Below are 19,744 nucleotides of genomic sequence, written 5' to 3'. Positions count from 1 at the left end.
ATGTGTACATGTAACTATATAAACAAATTTGTAAGCTGTCAGCTAAATAAAAATTGTTCTCGTTTCTATTTGTACACAGCGCCATCGCCGAGAATAAAAGGTACTGAAAACCCTGTAATCTTACCTAGTGCAAACACATATGACTGTAACACAGCCAGGGCAGCTTGCCAAGAACAGTCACAATGTTCGGTACTCTATACAAATTTCATGTCCAATTGCGAATCGCGAAAATCTGGCTGCGTCTACTCGTCAAGAGAAAAATGTCGACAAGCTCGGGGATTTTTAAACTCCACAATGTTAGGAAACTGTCAGTGTTTTGAAGGAATGGTGAAAGAGAGAAAATGCTGGAGGCTTTTTCGAAAGCTTCATCAAAATCCATGCCTGGGTAAGTGATGAATAGTGAGAGGAGGGAAGGGACAGTGGTCAAGTGAAAGGACAAGAGGTGTCCTAGAATATCAAGAATTATGAGAATCAAAGAATCAGTACTAGGAATGAAGGTACACTTTCTGGTGATTTTAGCCTCAACTCACTTTCACTGTGTTGATTTTGATGTTCTCAATGTGCGAGCTCTGAGTGCAACTAAATTATATGCTGAGACTGAAGATATCCATCAGCGCTGTTTACGCAATTATCAAATCGTGAAACATAATTCATTTTATACACCTAGACATGCACAGAAAATATTGAAGATTGGTTCTATCACCTGTGCTTTAAAACATATTCTTCCTATTGGTGTCAATATGTCGTTTTGAGAGCAGTCATTGTTAACCTAGCGCAGATATGGTACTTGTTTGTGGTGAGAATCGAGACTGCCACGTGACCTATATAAAGTTTGCTCGTGCTGCATGTACAGTTTTCATTCCGCTGTCGTGCTACTCTTCATCTTAATTCTCGTGAGACAGTTTAGTGTGTCCAACGAAGTGTATCGAGGTAAAACAATTGTAGGTTACCCTTTGTTAATCTTAGCGATCGATGACCTTCTATGGGTAACTGGACAGAAATTTCAGGGGGAGGGGCGGCGTTTTTTTGGGGTAGGTCGCAATTTTTTGAAGGGTCATGAAATTTCACGCGTGTCTTTTGGGAGAATCAACATTTTTTGTGCAGCTAAAGGCAACGTGTAATCGATACAGTGCCAATTCGTCAAAAAGTATGGAATCATAACACATGAAAGCCTATTGGGCAAACTATTAACAATTTTCCCCTATAAAACAAGCTGTATCTGTGTTTATATAAAATATTTTTACTTAAAGTGGGAGGTAAAAAGTGCATGTGTTTTCAAGAAATTGATTTTCGGATTTCACCGCAAATGTGGATCCAGTATGGTTGTTTATGAGAAACTATGACTAATTTTATGCCAATATAAAACTAGCAATATTTGTGCATTAATGGACATTTGATAATTAATATAAATGTACTTTTTGGAATACGGTGGTTACAAGTGCATATGAGTAAACGAAATTTGATTTTGAAATTTCGCCCGAAAATGATTCACTATGCATTGTAGTCTATGAGAAAACTATGAACATTGTTTTTCCAATATAAAACTGGCAATAACTGTGCATTTATTGATGTTTGATAATTGATATAAATTTATGATATTAGAATTTCACCCAAAAATTCTAATTCTCTTTTCATGGTAGCCTATAGGTAAATTATTTAACATTTTCTCCGCCGTAATTTGCTAATCTGTGCATTTTTATGTAAATGATGTTAACTATGGACTTTTAGGCTATATATAGTTTCTTGACAAACAACAATAGTGCTCTCTGTACAATTACAAACCAAACTATAAAAGATGGTAAACATTACAGCTATTGCCTATTTTTATTTTGAACGGCCAATTGAACTTCAAGTACTTGAAAGAATTATTTATTGGAAAATGTGATCTTTTTTCATCGAATTACTCGAAACCTTACATATAAGTGATTATTTGTAAAGTTTAAGAAGGATTTTTGAAGAGTCAATGGCCGAATGAGAAATTATAAGTCAATTATCGTTGATATGAACTGTGATACGCACTGTTTTTTTGCGCATGAAAATTGATGAGGGTCATTTGTTTTCCCGCGAACACTTTTGAAGGGTCACTATTCTTCGCGCAGCATCATTTTGAAAAACATCGACCCTCCCCATGTAATTTCTGTGCAGTCCCTAACTTCTCTTGGTGTTTGATATTTTTCTCCTGAACAGTGGAAGACGCCGGAAAGACAGTTGAATCGGCTACAGCAATTGGTAAGTTTCACACACTGGTTCTGAGTATTCCATTACATCTAGACTTCTAGAAGGAAGATACGTGATAAATCAATCTCCCTTTACGAATCCGCTTACTAAAGTTTAAGGTATCATCATTTTCTGAGTGAACTTTAGTACAGAATTATTTATCCTGAAAGATCAAAACCTACTTTTCTCCGGAAGTTTCGATAATTCACAGGCCACTTTGCTGTCGTGTTAACTCTATGGGAAAATTAAACTTTTCATCATCATAAAAACGAAGCAACAAAATTTCATTTACCCAAAAAAAGCTTGAAAATGAATGTACACAAGAGAAGGCCAGTATTTGAAAAATTTAGATGTCAATAACACTGTCCCTGAAGCGTATTCTAGCTTAATCAGACTGTGCAACTCATAACTCCGTGAATACTCCCCATCCCAACGTAATTAAAGGAAAAAATCGTCTCGTGATAGATGATGTTCTAAGCAAACACACTGGAACTGTTGTGCTATTTTTACTTGAATTTCCAAAATCCAATCATTCCATTTTAATTTTTCATGCGTTTAGCGATCAAACATTAGCACTAGGTACCAATTTCATGTCGCTTTTTTGATTATGCCAAACGACACACTGTGATGAAATTAGTAAAAGAATGGGGACTGCGTGTAATTCAGCGGATTCATCAGTTTCGAATTCATCCTTGAGAAATCTCTCTTGCCTTTGGATCACGGCGTTGGTGGAACACATGTAACTAGCGTTTGGGATATTTCCTTTCAGCGGCACCGTTGGATGAAAGGTTGGCTGATATGTTACATGTACCGACTGGTGGTTACAACGGAGGAGGTAGGTTAAAGACGCAAGATGGACAGTTTTAAGATTCATCTGGAACAGAAATATCGTGTATTTTGACAATATCACCTATTGACAATATCATCTTCCCGATAACAAGTTTCGTCAAATCCAATGTTCAATTGCCAAGTTTGCGATTATTTCATGATCGTAGGTACCATAGTAATTGCCATTTCATCTCAGACAGGTAAAAAAACTCTATAATTGTCTTTGATTTGAGAAAATAGATTCACTTAAAGGTCAAGTAGAAAAAACGTCATTTTTTTATGTAATATAGTTTTCCATTGTTTGTCTTCCTGAAAAAACGTCATTTTTATGTAATATAGTTTTCCATTGTTTGTCTGGCTGAAAAAACAAACCATTATGTCGAAAGACCTGATGTTCACACTCGTTGACAGAACTTTCATGTTACTGATGGCAACTGAACACTATTTCGGATCAGAATTCATTTAATCAATAATTATGGACACTAGCGAATCCTGTGAGACAGGAGAAAGAAGGAACAATGGGCGATGGAACATTTTGCTTTACGAATAAATAAATAAATAAATAAATAAATAAATAAATAAATAAATAAATAAATGACGTAGTAGTAGCGACGTCTAACGTTGAGTGGGATTTAACTATTGCGTTCTTGCGAATTCGCTGTTCACGTCATAATACTGACAGTAAAGATCACCTTGAAGTTTAATAGCGCTGATCGCGATTTCAAGCTTGTTACTAAATATAGTTGCACGTGCGCTATTTCGGAGACTACTGCTTGAAATTCGGACAGTTTATTGTAGGATGCTTGGTTGTTGCTGCTTTTAAAGTCCATAGGGGACATATTTTGTGAGAAAAACAGCTTGTAGTCTTAGACATAATTAGTGTGACCTTTAGTAACCTTTGTAACACTAGCAGGTTTTTTGTCGTTCTAGATGCGGACAAACATTTATTTTTGCATATTCATGAAAAACAAATGGCGTCACTTGCGATCAGCGCTATTCAAAACGGCTAGTTGCCTAAAAGTTCGAATTTCGTCCTTCAAATAAAAGCTGTCGTTGATGTGTTTATTTTCTTGCTAACAGCTACACCAGGTAGCACCAATTTAACTGATGCACGCAAGTCACTGCAGCGCATCAGAAGAATGCAGCATCAAGAAAATTCATTTTTAAAAAGAAAATATTTAATTCATAGTCTGTCATAATCTAATTGTGACTGGGAATATTGCATGCTGTACGAGTTGAACAAATACAGAAAGGTTATGACCCTAAACATATGTCGCGCCGAAACCTAGAGTCAAAACACGATCGCTCATCAAATGATCTCTGCCAAACGTTCATTTCGCGTTTAGACCTTAACTACACCTGAGCAACATAAACCCGCCCTTCCACACTGAACCCTGAACGTACAATAGATGCTACGTATTGTGCTAGAGGAGAACTCGCGCGTCAAGATATCAAACTGTGTTCAATACGAAGTATCCTACAGGATGCATACAAACTTTTTCTTAAAGTCGTGTAACATGATTGCTAAATCAAATAAATGAAGGTTAAATAGAGCTGACCACTGTTTTATTTTAAATACCTGTTATAGTAACTTTTAATGTTAAATTAAAGCACATTGCGAGACCTGAACACATGGCGAGACCATCTCTCTCGGCAGCTACGGGAGGCTATAGGAAACACCTATTACCTGGTCATGAGGGCTATAGAGCCCGTCTACTACCCCGAGGGGCCGTGCGTTATCAGAAACAAATCGCTATACCCCTCGGCCGTAGAGGTATAGCGATGTGTTTCTGGTAACGCACGGCTACGAGGGGTAATAAACGGACGCTATAGCTCGAATAAGGACCAGGTTATAGGTGTTTTATAACACATCGTAAGATCATATACTAGAAGTTCTTAATGTGCTTTGATATTTTGCACAGCAGCAATCCATCATAAGTTTACTCGGCGATATTTCCATAGCTGTTCAAGTTACAGAAGTACATATTACCAATTTCTTCCAAAAATATTCTAAGCATATACATAGCAACATCTTTGGTTGCACTTAAATCTTTTTCGTCGATGAGCTGTTCAAGTTCCTACGCGGTTGGAATGGAAAATCTAACTGTTTTAGAGAGAGGCTCGTCGCTCATCTCGGGCGCACATCATGTTCTAGTCACAGGCCATTGTTTGAAAGCTGCAGGCGACACTGTAGTCACGTGACCGGGCACTTTCCCAAATTTGGTCAAAACTATTTCCCCAGGGAAATAGTTTTTCAAAAAAATATCCTTTGACGTCACTTTTTGGGACTAGACGTATCTATTTTCTCGTAACGTGACGTATTCTGGCGAATCGCGACACGGAATGAGCATGTGGCGTGTTATAATATAGTTCTATTTACAGCTGAGCGAGCCGCAATTACATTTCTCTGGAGAAACAAATCTTGTTCTAAAATTTGCAGCATCGTCACAGCTAATTCTTTAAAACTGAGCATAACTGAGCATAAATGAAACTTATTTAAATTGCGAGATAGTGAATGAACTCATACTGGGTCTTAGGGTATCGATCCTTACTCAATTTTGAGTGTAACGAATGATAAATAGCGAAAGGAAAATCGGATAAACGATTCTGTAATGTGTAGCAAAAAAAAAACACGTTTTACGGTGTCAATAGTCGACTTTGTGACGTCAAATGACGTCAGAGATTATAGTCGGGGTAATGGCCAAATATTAAAGAGAAGATCATGAAAAGGAAAGCAGCGGAATCAAGAAAAAGGTTGATCACATGTAAAAAGAAAATTTAAAAATGTATGTATGTATGTATGTATGTATGTATGTATGTATGTATGTATGTATGTATGTATGTATGTATGTATGTATGTATGTGTATGTTGTGTAAATATATCAAGAGTGCATTCATATTGAGTATATGCTCAGTTGCCTCTTGATATCCATCTACAGTCACTTTAGTTCATAGCCCATGAAAACATCACTTGTTAATGTTACAAGGAAACAGTTAATAGGTGTCAATTTCTTATTTCATCTTCCAGAAAGTACCTGCATAGATGCCTTCACCAAGTGTAACTACGATGAAACATGTCGTGTCTACTTGGCCGAGTACATCAAGAATTGCTCACCGGACCACATATCGGGTGCATGTCGCAAGGACGAGTGTCTCACTTCAATAAGGGCATTCTTCGACACCGTGCAGAACCATCTGACTCACTCCCTGGTGTTTTGCAACTGTCGGGACGATGATTTGACATGCATTGCCCTGCGTGAAGGTCTCAACCCCGAGTGTTCCCACGAAGAGCGGCCCATGCCATATTGTTCGGATCTAGTTACCAGTTGCAACCGAGACAACAGGTGTAGGTAGGCATCCTTCCTGTGCACGTCAAAATACTCTGCATCTCAATTATCCTGTACCGGCTTTCTTGCCCCCGTCTGTAGCAAGATATCCAGATACTGTCAACAAGGGCAATATGTGTAGGCACCCACGGCCGCGGAACCCTACGTATATCGTAGCCGCAGGTTCACCCCGTATCTCTGATGTAGTGCATCTGTACTTTGTCCCTCCATCTAAAGATTTACTTACAATCGCTTCTAAGTACAGTCGGTTACACTCAATAAAACGCGGAATTATCGGGCTGGAGCTTTTATAGCTTTGACAGCAATTTGAGATGCACTTTTTTAATGCCCAATTATAGTGTCGCTCATGTGAGCCAGTTTGTACCCTCTTTCATAGTTAAATCTGAATCACATGACCGACGTTTGTATGTGGAAACAGTTCAAGGTAACACTCCAAAGACCCTATCTGCATACAAGGTGCCTTTAGATTTTGAAAGCAATGAAGGGCTTCAGTTAATGTTCAGTGAAAGAAATACATGAAAAGCGATTACGACTCGACGGCTGCGAAACATGCTCCTCTCAATTGAAGTCTTAGCTGATTTGCCACCCGACACAACCTCAACTTGCAAGAAACTCCGATGACCGCTATCCACCTGACCTAATTTTCCAAAGTTAGTCTTTCAGTCTTATTATGTTTAATTGAAGCGAATGATTACTAACCCGTCGAGGCAAGATTTTGAAACATCTTATCCGACTGAAGTTAACGCATGCATATTCACACCGATCAACTTTTCTCATAAGAAACATCACATTTGCATCGTAGCAATTGTTTTCAGTTGAATATTAGTTAGCATGTATTTAAATGGGATATCAGCTACCCCGACCACAAGTTTTTAAAACTTGCTATTATCAAAAACTCTATTGATCGCACCCATGAGGTTAAGTGATTATACTGGCTCATGTTCCGCGCTTTGAAGTGTGTTTAAGTTTCTAATCGCTTTCGGCAACGGAAAGTAATTGTTAACGGTAAAACAAATAACGCTGCCGTCATCTTTTACATCGTCAACATGAAATCTCCTAAAAGTATTTGTCACCGTGAACATGAACAGTGTGCTCCAAGACAAAAAAAATCACGACAAAAGCATGATATTGTCTACTCGTTAAATGTTATCATATGCATATTCGATTCGTTTGAAACTCGTACTTTCAGTTTTTAGTGATTGAAATTCAACATTTGTCGAGGATGTAAGGCAAAGCCGGTGAAGTCTGTTTGTACTCTCGTCAACACTCGTTAACTCTCGTCAACTGCTCAGTCCGTCAAATTGAGGCTCAAAGGAAGCGCCAAAGCATTTCATTCAAATTAGTGCCGGATATCCGCACATGTACTTTGATCTAGGTATTTTTCTCTTGGTTACAGTAAGCTTATAGCAAATAACGATGACAACATTGAACTTGAAACGGTTCTGGATTGATGCATTCTTTAAACATGGCTTATTACACTAATTACATCTTGACGTACATGTCGATAGTGCACATCGTCGCATGTCCTCTCACTTATGACGTCGACTAGCATTGGCTCTCAATTTTCAATACAGCGCGGAGGCAAAGCTCATAAAATTGACAGGAATTCATGATAATTTCGAATAGGAGCTCATCTCTCGTCTAGGTTTGGCAAAAAATGGCATCTTGAGAAAAAGCGTTCGGCAGCTGTACTCTTCCCTCTGTTATGAAGAAACCTTGCCGGCATAGGCATGCATGTAATATAGCTTCTCTGCTTTTCTTACAAAACAGATAGATGTCGAATACGTGAATAGAAAATATTGTGCAAAAACGATAAACGATAAACGATATCGATCCTACCCTATTCACCTTCGAATAATGATGGACGTTCAATAATGCTGATGTTCACCATAAAAGAAACAGTCGAAATGAACGCATTCTTGGTGTAAAAAGAACATCTCCTATCGCCGGATAAATGCCATTTCATGTACTATTAGTTAAAGTGGAAAATTGAAAGGACACAACCCATATATGGTCTAACTAGGACTCGCTAGCCAAGAGATCGGGACGCCGGCAACTAAAATCGCAGTACGTATTCAGGTTGAAACACCAAACTTTTCGCCAACCGATGATTGATACACAGAGGATTGAAAAATTTAGCATTTTAGCATGATTCTATACGAAGCGATAAGATAGAGGCAGCAGTGAATCAGCCCTGTACACAATCGATATGATGTGGTATGATACGACATGACATGACAATGTATATAATGTGATGTGATGCGATCTGACGTGATGTAATGCAATGTGATGTGAGATGACATGACATGATATCTTATAATGTGATGTGACGCGACGCGACGCGACGCGACGTGACGTGATTTGACGTATGTTGGCATGGTATGACTTGTGGGATGTGATATAGTTGACGCGATGTTCAATTCAATAATTGGTATGATTAAACTTTCTGGCCCCTTTTATCCGAGTGTGTTCCACGCTTAACCAGTATCTTGGTATATTCCTTTTACACTCCAAATCTTTGATTATATGAAATCAATAACCTGATACATATTTATCAAATTAGGCAACACTAGCCTTGCTCTGCAACAATAAAGAAGTCGAATGTCACTTACAATTGTGCAATTCATTTACTCGTCGCCCAAACGAAGTTTCTGTTCATCTACTTTGTTTTTTACACTCGGGTAAAGTTGACCCATATTTCGTTTGTTTAACACATGTCAGACTCAGCTACCAAATGTTTATAGAGCAATGCCGAGAGGACAACGCATCTCCTACTGGTTGTCACGGAAGCTACAGCGCGTGTCGGAGTGCGTATGTGGGTATCATGGGAACGGTCATAGCGACGAGTTGCGACTGCGATGAAACCAGTGATCGTCTGGAACAATGTCCTGAATTTCAGATAATTTTAGACAATCAATGTGTAGGTCAGTGGTTCCATATAATATATGTTCGTCTTGTACATCTGTGTAAAGTATCTTAGTCCCTACGCGTTCCATGTGAAGTAAAAAAAAATACCGATTCATTTCATTAATCGGGTACTTCGAGGTTTATCTTGGAAAACATACTCTTAATGGTTTCTTATACATTTTCGACAATCATCCTGGCACTTACGTCAAAGCGATCGTTAATGATTATCCGCTGAGTGTCGTTGCTATGGCAGTGTGTTAAGATGTTTCGCCGTTACTTTCTAGTCCGCTCATTTATCAAGGCAGTACCTGGCTACAATACCCCAGGGACCGAAACAACGTGATGGCTTGTTGTACACGAAATAAATTGCCAAACATACATACATACATACATACATACATACAATATTTCGCTCCTTTGCTGTAACTGTCACCAATGCAGCGACACTATGAAAATGTTCCCTCAACAGCCACAGAACTCGTCCGAAATGGGAATGTTAGCTCCGAACACTGGGGTTTATTCGGAGAAATAAAAGTCTTGGCTTTTCAGATCACATTCTTCTCAGTCTATCTTCCCTTTTGAGCATTTCAGTCACCTTCTAAAATATCAGTCAACCTTATTATCTGTCTGTTCTGGAACTCAAATGGCCAATAAACAAAATTGTAAATCTTTTAAGCTTTGAGACGAAACCAGTTATAATAGCGGCATTTTATTGTTTATACTACGTATATATGTCACTCAAAATGATTATTAGGTGTTACAAAATCGTTAATGTTCGCCCAGGTATTTCGTCCTATTAGCCGTTACTGTTCGGCTAGGTAATACGAAATCGTAAATATTCGTGTACATGTATTCACAATAAACTAAAGTGAACTTTAATGAAAAACACGGACTGTTATCAACAAGGTCGGATAGTCAGCATGCTTGCCTTTGCATGTTTACTTATAAAGCGTATGGGTATACAGAGTCACAAAAACTTTGGAAAACTTTGGAAAAGAGACTGTTTCTGGTCCATGACGTTTGGCAAAATGATGTGGTGATGTAATTTCCCATGTCTTAGTTTACTTTTTTCTCTTGAATCACTTTAGTATTAGCTTTTTGCTTTGGAGTAATGCGGTGAGAATTTTGTTGAAATATAAAGAAGGGGTAAAAAAGAATTCACTTACAAGTCTCGAGGAGGTAAGGTCGATGATCAGAGACAAAGTCTAGTTTTTTGTCTTATATTGATGAACAGATATTACAAAATGGCTTTTTAAATTCATTAATGACGTGACGACATTGTTTCACGGTGAAATAATACTATTGGCAATTGTGTCAGTGGTAATTGTCACCTAAAGTACTTGCAAGACGAAGTACACTAGCGGCGTTTTGGGGCAGCGGTTTAGCTCTACTACGATCATCGATATTTCGATTATCTTACGCAAAGTCATACAAATTTATAAGGTTTTGGTTACATCATGGTAACATGTGTATACGTAATGCTCAATTTATAGTATTCAGATGCTGCTCTGAAATAGTTTTTGTTCAAAAATATGTCAGCAGTTAAACAGCGAACTACATATTTCAGCATTTGACCTTATTTTGGAATTTTCAAATCACAATGTCATAGATATGGGGGCAAATAAACATCAAACAGAGTAAATTGAAGGAACAAAATTCAGCAGACTGTAGTGTTTACGGTGAAGTGATCACGTAGATCGTGGGGTGAACGCGATGGTCCGCAGGACGGTAACTGCTGCGTATGCCCTTGAGAAGCCCAGCGAGTATAGGGCCAGTCTAAGGGAATGGTTGAGGTCAATTGTAATGGCTTTAGTTTTCCAGGCAAGTGTTTTAATCTATCCTTGGTCCCTCGGTCCAAACCTCATTCGTTTGCCGATATTTACAAGTGTACGTATTGCAAAATGGTTTTACTTCCTCTGTACTGCACAGTCAAGAATAATTACGAAATACGCTGTTCGGGTCAATCCTTCAAACATTATACTAGTACTTTGAGCACTGTCTTTCTCACCAAATGCCGTTGTATATGAGGTCATGCCATTTAAAAAAAAGGTCCCACGTGGAGTTCTATGTTGAGTTTCCAATACTGACGTTTGACCGCATGATTGGGTGAGTATGCGCTTTACAAATCAATGGAAAGCAGCACCGTGAAACAGACAAGTATAACACCCGACGTGAAGTTTGTTCATCGTTATTTTTCAATAACGCTGATTTATTGTTTTTCTAGCTTTTCTACTTACTTCAATTGATTCTAAATAAATGCAACGTGCTTCAATTGATTCCAAATAAATGCAACGTGTAGGAATAGTCAAAATACGACAAGACGTACGTGTCCGCTGTAACATTTGATTTAAACGGTCCTTTATATTACCGTGAAAACGAGTAGTCTAATTCACATTGCAATGAATTGTCTTCCTAAAACAGTATTGCTTTGCTCGCATCCAACACTTTCGACTTAAGACAAACATATACGAAGAGACATCGCTTCCTTTTGTAGTATCTATTTTGGACCTTTCAATCACAGTGACCGTTAAATTGACGTGCATTCGAAATGAAATAAAATGAGAGAATTAGTTCAGAACGTAGTTCAAACTCATGATCACTCTATCTCTGAATGAATGAAAAGATTGTCCTGGCACACGGAATTACCTGACTTCGATTTAAGAGAGAGCACCCGTGCCTCTTTGATATATCGCGTCAATTTGACTCAGATGAAAGAAATCCAACATAATGTTTTGGATATCTGGCCATGAAAGGGGCAATATTTCGCGCCATTAAAGCTGTCACTTGGAGATAAGGGGGATTTAGAAACTGATAGAAGTTCACCTGGAATTGACAGACGTCCTCACAGAGTCCCATAATGTCGTAAAAATAAAAATTTATTCAACCATACACTTATTTTCTCAATTAACTTCCTCAAGTCGCGCTACGACTTCCTTCTGCGCAGAGACGACCTTGAAAAACCCGGCGTGTTGTGTTTTAGGAATTTTACTTCCGTAGTGGTTCTGTTTGCGCTTTTACGCCGATATAAAAAGGGTCATAAAAAGGGTCATACGTTTCCATCGCCGACCAATCAACTAATGTTTTGCCGGGAAAACGGCGGCGGGGGAAAAACGTGTTTTGAGTTGGTTCAATGACTGATTGATTGACATTTGGTCTATTCATGAGACACGAAGTTTGCGTCACGTGACGTCAAGGATATCATTTAGGTAAATGGCTTTCGATGGAATGATCTTCATAACAGTCTATAGAGTGTCCTTTTTGCTTTTTCGCATTGGTTTAAAAAAATCATGAAATGGATTTGCGATCGATGTAGATTCTGTAGGTTAATTAGCACCCGTAAAGTAGGTTAAAACAGAGCCGCTAGCTATGCAAAATATATCCTGTGCAGCATTGTTTCAATAACATATCCTGTGCAGCATGGTTTCAAGAACATCTAATATTTTTTTAAATGTCGAAATCACTGAACGGACGCATAGTATAAATGTGATCGCTGGTGACAAAGTGTGATAAAGCCAAAAGTGGCAAATCTATGGGACGCAATAAACGCTCATGTAGTAGGAGTTCTAAATTCCCACTTCAACAGCTTAATCTCCGCTTTAATAGACAGTAACATTTTACTGCAAATAGATGTCTGCGCAGACGATGTTTTTGATGATCGGCCCTTAGACGCACTTTCAAATTTTATCACATCGTTCTTTTTTGTTCTAGCAAAGTCAGCGAGGGCGTTCTTCTGGAGCGAACCACTGCCGACGACTCACTCTCTGACGGCAACTCTGCCCTTGCCTTACCAAGGTAAGCTTGTTGATAGGGAGAGCTATTAACTCACTAACCTTTCAACTATAGCTGCTGCTTGGCAACGCCAGTGACAAAAGAAACCATATGGTTTCGCACAACAACGGTTACTGGAACCCTGTTACCGTAGCACAACTATAAATGTTTACAGATATATTGAAGCATTTGTACGCTGGTTGAGCAAATCATAAACGATACCATTTTCGTCAATCTTGTACGTATAATTTCCGAAGATTTTGAAAATCGTCTGGCGAAACTTTGCTTATACATATAATGATAGAGCTCTAATGTCATTTTGACTGAGCCCCCATTCATATCAATTTCAAGAGACACAAATTGTGTTTAATATTTGCCGCTATATCATATCACTTCCTTTCAATCGCTGGTTTACTCTTCGTCATCTTCCAAGTCACAAGCGTTAACTAAAGATGTATCTTTGGTTACTTTGAACTGTGAACCTGTTGTTAAGTTAGTACGCCTCGGTAAAAGCTGTTTAAAATTTTGTTCTCACTTGTCTACAGGAAAACTTAACGTTATTCTCTTTTATTTGCAAGAATAAAAATCCGGCGTCACTGCCGACAACCGCTTGTGCCATTTTGGACCCTTTTAACTCCGTAGCAGCGCGACACATTCGTCGGCGGTCCACCGCCAACCCAATCAAATGCATAGGATTGTGCAAACTCGATGGTATTAAACCCACAACGGCCGATGAAATACATAACATAGTCCGTTCTTAACCATCAATCTATTGTTACTTAGTCCCAATTCCCACGAATATTTTTAAAAACCCTGTCATTGTAAATGCTCTCTTACCACATCTTACTGAGATTTCCGACGACTCTTTGTAATCTGGTACTGTACTTGATGTATTTAAGTTAGTCGTTGTTAAACCACTCCATAAAAAACATCTCTGAATCAGAAAATTCTCAAAAATTTTCGACCTGTTTCAAATTTGTCGTTATTTATCAAAGATTCTTGAACGTATTATAAATGACAGATTGACTACCTATATTGTCAGCCATTCATTAGGTAAACCAATGTAATTTGCTTACAAGCCAGGACATGGTACTGGTACAGCTCTTTTAAATGATACAAATGATATTTTGCTTGCCCTCGATGATAAGTGCGATGTATTCTTGGTCTTACTTGACCTTTCTGCTGCATTTGATACTGTCAACCATACTATTCTATTAGATCGTTTAAGAGACCAATTTGGTCTTTCTGGTCGTGCACTTAAGCGGTTTGAGTCATATCTTTCAAATCGAAGTCAGTGTGTTCTTATAAATTTATCTTAACATAACAGCTTGTGCATGCTTTTATCACATCTCGTATCGATTTCTGTAACTCTATGTTGTACAGACTTCCAAATAATTTAATTATTCAGATTCAACGTGTTCAAAACATGGCTGCAAGAATTGTAACTCGTTCAAAAATCACTCTTCATATCACTCCAGTTCTGTACCAGTTGCATTGGTTACCAGTGACACAGCGAATTGTTTTTAAGATGTTGTTAGTCCTGACCTTTAAGTGTATTCATAAGTTTGCTCCCAGTTATCTTTCAAACATGATCTCACTCTATGTTCGATATCGAAATTTTACAGCTGATCAGTTCAGACTTTGTCTGATGCGATTGCACGTAAAGAAATATGGAGATCGTTCGTTCAGTGTATCAGCTCCCCTACTCTGGAACAGTCTTCCGTTATTCGGCCTTCTCCCAGTCTGTCGACTTTTAAGCCAATGTTAACACTTTCCTTTTTAAGTCTGCTTTTGACACTCAGGTTGTAAATGTTTTTGCGGTCTCTTTTTAATTTTTCTGTGATGTGTTAATTTTATTCAGTTAACTTTAATTACTTTTTGTCATGTGCTAATTTTATTCAGTGTCCTTGATCATTTTATTGTGGACATTGACGCTTCATAAATAAATAAATAAATTAAAAAATAATAATGATTATTGTTATTGTTGTTGTTGTTGTTCTCGACAAAAATGTCTCATCTTTAGTGAAATTCAAAAACCAACACGGCACACGCAGCTGACGACAATCTTATTTTTGTACTGAACAACAGACAGGCTTAACAACATTTAAATTGGAAATGACCTCGGCTGTCTGTTAACTCTCTTCATGGAAAAATATCGCTTTAAATCAATTTACAAAATAAGGGCAATGAAAAACTTAATTTTCTCATAAGATGTTCAAATGAGTTTATAAACACTGTAGACTACACACAATATTTGAAGAGTGTAAGAGTCCGGAAACACATCTCAGAGGCGCATTCTACATGAAATCCTAGAAACTTTCCATAGCCGCCCATGTTACGTTTAAAATGAATAGGATAATCCCGAAAAGATTCGATGGAATCCGTGAAATATTCTACACATAACCCTTGTATAAAGGTAGAGAATGCAGTTAGTCAAAGGGATCCCGGCCTCCCAAAGACAAATGTTGACGTGAACAAAATATAACAGGGAATAAATACTGAGTACTGACGTTTGTTGTCCTCCGAAGGTGTACTTTTGCACTCAAATTTATTTTAACAAGATTACTACTCTGTTAAGAAAACCTTTCATACACAATAGGACTATTTCGGTTTTGTTCGATATTTCAGATTGCGAAGTGCCTCTGCCACTGACGGACGAATCACTTACCGTAAAATCCGGCGGAAGTGTACGCGTAGGTATTTGCCTTTTGAATTACAATTTCATCGACCGCAAACAATAAAACTGAGAAGCGGCCTGAGGCTATTTGTGATAATAACAGATTTGACTTCATTAACTTTGTATTGAGGGCGCCAATACTGAGGCATCATTCTGGGCGTAATTAATTAATTAATTACAATTGATCCATGATTTTCCATTTGAATTAATCCTTCGTTTATTTCGATCTCTCATTATGTAATATCCAGTAAACGGTTTAACCCACCGTAACCATTTGTTTCTGTACTGTAAGTATAAAAAGTTTTTTCGCGTGTATTGGAAGGTCAAGCACTTTAATCACGGAGGAATGAAATGTTATCACTTGAAATCCATTTTATCAACTAAAATGAGTCTGATTTGAAGTTTTCACGGATTTGTCTGTCTCATTTTCAATTAAATGGTTGCCTGAATGAGACACCATTGTTCATTGTGGATCTTTCCAGGATTGCAATTTTCACAACGTTTGGAATATTATATAAATATGTCAGTTGATCAGATCGCGATAACCTGCCTATCTATCTATCTATTTATCTATCTATCTATCTATCTATCTATCTATCTATCTATCTATCTATCTATCTATCTATCTATCTATCTATCTATCTATCTATCCATCCATCCATCCATCCATCCATCCATCCATCCATCCATCCATCCATCCATCCATCCATCTATCTATCTATCTATCTATCTATCTATCTATCTATCTATCTATCTATCTATCTATCTATCTATCTATCTGTCTGTCTGTCTATCTTATCATCTATCTTTCTAAGTATCCATCTGTCTTTCTGTCCGCCTTTCTATCTGTCTGTCTTTCTTACAAGTCAACTAGTTGTATTCTTTTTTTTCTGGGGAATAAAAGACCGATTTCTAAGTCATGCAGAAAGAAGAACATTAAGATAGGCACTGTTTGGGGTAATTCATTTACACGGACTCTAAAAAACTCAAGTATCTTATAAATTGGTCATAATTTATCATTTCAGATTCCCCTGAATGATGAAGGTTGCTCCAGGGTGTGTCGTTGTTCAAGTTCTGGCGAACTGGTCCACTGTACTGAGCTACCGTGCGTAGATCACTCAGCTATGTGTCTTTTTGGCCGAAAGAAATACGGTATGCCTAATGACATATTCCAATTTCTGCTAAATTGGAACGTGAGATCTAAATACAGTAAATGAGGCAAATAATCGAAGGCAGCAACAATACAAAAACCAATAAAAAGACTTAACATGGTTAAATAATTGAAAAAATAACAAATCATTAAACAAGTTCGTCGAATCTTTGTAGAGACAACTTTTTGCACTCTGTGTTCAACATCATACATTCAATGTTTTTTCATTCAGTGCCCTTATGTTCTTATTGACTCTCTTATTAATCAGCCAGTCCTTCACAGCACATTTAACTCCACATCGGTATGTCATCCTTTTTTCTCCAGAGAGAGAATTACAATACTAAAATTATTATAACTACCATTAGCAAACGATATAACCAGCTTTTGCGTTATGATATTTTTTTACTGATTGCAGAACATAATGATGTCTTCCAAGATTCCAAAGGCGGAAACTGTGTCTGCTTTGCCGGTGACGTCATTTGTTCCGTGACGCTGAATACAAGAACGAAAGACAATGTACATCAGGGTAAGTGACTCGCCAACGATTCGGTTTTTACTTTCCTTCTATGACGTGAACTCGGCCATCATCAGACTAGAAAGATATTCATAAGCAGTTTTTTTTTTGGCGGAGAGGTTGAAATTCTACTCTAGTATCATCGGGCTTGGAACGTATAAATGGGCATTTTTTATCATCGACTGGTCGAGAAGTTTTGTTTTCAGCGGGCAACTTTAACCGGAAAAGCCCAAATGGTTGGCAGGATGTATCTGTTGTGGTTTACCGATAGGGATGGAAGGCAAAAGTCGTGTAGATAGGGGAAGACAGTGGAGAGCTTTTGTACCAGAAGAATGGAGGGCGGGAAGTTATCCTGATTAGGGAGGAGAACTGTCGTAGGGGGCAGGTGTGAAAAGACTTGTAACTCCCTACAAATTTTAAATTGGTTCAAACAAGATAAAACAGTGTCAATATACATTTATGAACTCTTCCCAATGCGATTGCTCGAGGTCAGCCTCTTCGCTGCCCTTGCATTTGTGGTCAGAGTCAATTTACTCCGAGTTTTCACAATATTTTTCACAAGTTAAAATGCTAGTCACTTTTTACCAAGCAAGAGAGGGGTATATTTAAAGTTTATCATGGACTTGATGTGATGAAGGCAGCTGTGAACCCAAAACGCTTATACTGTGTATGTGGCATTTAAATCTATTGTGCGAAATTGCGTGGGTGCTTTTCTAAAGAATTTCTCCCAATTGAAAACCAATTCTACGAAAACATGACATCACAAAAGTTGTTGCTATAATTGTGCCTAAGGGCTGTAAAATTCAAACAGCAGAATGAAAGTAAAAAAAAAAACAAGTCGGACACAATGTAGCTCCTACCTAATAATTGTGCATGGAGGCCTTTCTTGCAATGTTTGAAGCAAAATTCGTGATTCCATAATTCCATAGGTGCTACCAATTTATACTAAACCATTAAAATAGATAGCGAACTTGTAAATGTCATTGCCAGCAGTCGCTTCCATAGAAGAAATCGTTTCCCTGATATTTTAATTCGAGGCAATCAACCTTCAAGGCTACCACACCATCAACATACTGAGTATTTTCTCCCTTCAGTTAAGGATGTCGCTGGTTTCAGAATCCTGGTTTTTTAAGTTGCAAAATTTACATATTTTACTTGTATGAATATATGTATGCATGTGCGTAACCACGTACGCATGTCCGTATTTTCATGTACTTACATATGTCTGTCTGTCTGTCTGTATGTATGTCTGTATCCTGTCTGTCTGACAGTCTGTCTGATTGTATGTATGTATGTATGTATGTATTTATGTATGTATGTATGTATGTATATATTATATATATATATATATATATATATATATATATATATATATATATATATATATATATTGTCTGTATATGCATATTACGTCTGTTATTTCTCCAAATAAGCGTGGAAATGTGGAATGAATGTGGAAATGAATTAGTTTACAGTCGGCACCTCGGACTAGTATGACTGTATGTGCCTGATACAATGTATTAAAGGTGTACACATCTGAAATCATGGCTGCACTCGTGCATATGTGTACATCCATGCGTGTTGTATTTACGTGCACATGTGCATATTCATCTTTACTATACACCTGTAAAAACGTTTTAAGGTTCCAAGACAAGAAATTGACCTTTTTAAGCTAACAATTCTCTAGTGGTAAAAAGCTCATAACCCCCGTAAATTATATATTTTTGGAAATTTACCATAGTGTCACCATTGTTTACATAACCATCACATGACAGGTAATTTGCATAACCCTTCAAAAATCGGTTTTCCCTATGTTTTGTTTAAATGCTTTGAGGTATGTGGCTGAAATTTGTGTGAGTGCAAGCTGTTCTGAAGATCTTCTAAAATATGTCTCAGAATTTTTTAAAATCGTCTTGAACAATTTTTTAGCCAGAAAAACTTCCAGAGCGGTGGATTTAATCCTAGTTGATTTCTTAAAAATTGTGCTCCAAAAAAAACTAGACTAGATATAAAAAATCTGAGACACAGTTTTCAAGAGCATTGTGACAGCTCGCATTCCAGCAAGTTTGAGTCAGATATTTTGAAGTATTGAGACAAAACATAGGGAAAACCGAATTTTGAAAGGTTATGCAAATTACCTGTCACGTGATAGTTATGTAAACAAGGGTGACACTGTGGTTACTAAAATATTTCCCTATATGTAGGCTTTTAGAAAATGTATAATTTACGGGGGTTCTGAGCTTATTAACCACCAGAGAATTGTTAGATTAAAAAGGTCAATTTCTTGTCTCGGAACCTTAAATTGTAAACTAATTATTTTACATTCGGCGCCTCAT

General features: G+C 37.6%; 2 protein-coding genes across 4 annotated transcripts in view; one reads left to right on the top strand and one right to left on the bottom strand.

Annotated features, from left to right (window-relative positions):
• The window catches only part of LOC139141127 (probable serine carboxypeptidase CPVL), a 601,148-nt gene that overhangs the window by 439,714 nt on the left and 141,690 nt on the right, over nucleotides 1–19,744 (bottom strand). The window lies entirely within an intron of this gene.
• Nucleotides 1–19,744, top strand: part of LOC139141096 (GDNF family receptor alpha-1-like) — a 56,124-nt gene that overhangs the window by 25,260 nt on the left and 11,120 nt on the right. For 2 of the 3 annotated variants that reach the window (XM_070710670.1, XM_070710672.1), the window contains 9 exons: nucleotides 80–100; nucleotides 2,188–2,229; nucleotides 2,987–3,052; nucleotides 6,074–6,395; nucleotides 9,114–9,316; nucleotides 13,008–13,091; nucleotides 15,696–15,760; nucleotides 16,770–16,896; nucleotides 17,310–17,420. In XM_070710670.1, coding sequence (XP_070566771.1) covers nucleotides 80–100; nucleotides 2,188–2,229; nucleotides 2,987–3,052; nucleotides 6,074–6,395; nucleotides 9,114–9,316; nucleotides 13,008–13,091; nucleotides 15,696–15,760; nucleotides 16,770–16,896; nucleotides 17,310–17,420 — 1,041 coding nt within the window. Of the gene's footprint in view, nucleotides 1–79; nucleotides 386–2,187; nucleotides 2,230–2,986; nucleotides 3,053–6,073; nucleotides 6,396–9,113; nucleotides 9,317–13,007; nucleotides 13,092–15,695; nucleotides 15,761–16,769; nucleotides 16,897–17,309; nucleotides 17,421–19,744 lie in introns of all 3 variants that reach the window. The other variant, XM_070710669.1, reaches the window with a different exon arrangement.

Source organism: Ptychodera flava, chromosome 9 (assembly GCF_041260155.1).
Source record: "Ptychodera flava strain L36383 chromosome 9, AS_Pfla_20210202, whole genome shotgun sequence".
NCBI classification, from domain to species: Eukaryota; Metazoa; Hemichordata; class Enteropneusta; family Ptychoderidae; genus Ptychodera; species Ptychodera flava.
This window is presented reverse-complemented; position numbering and strand designations above follow the sequence as displayed.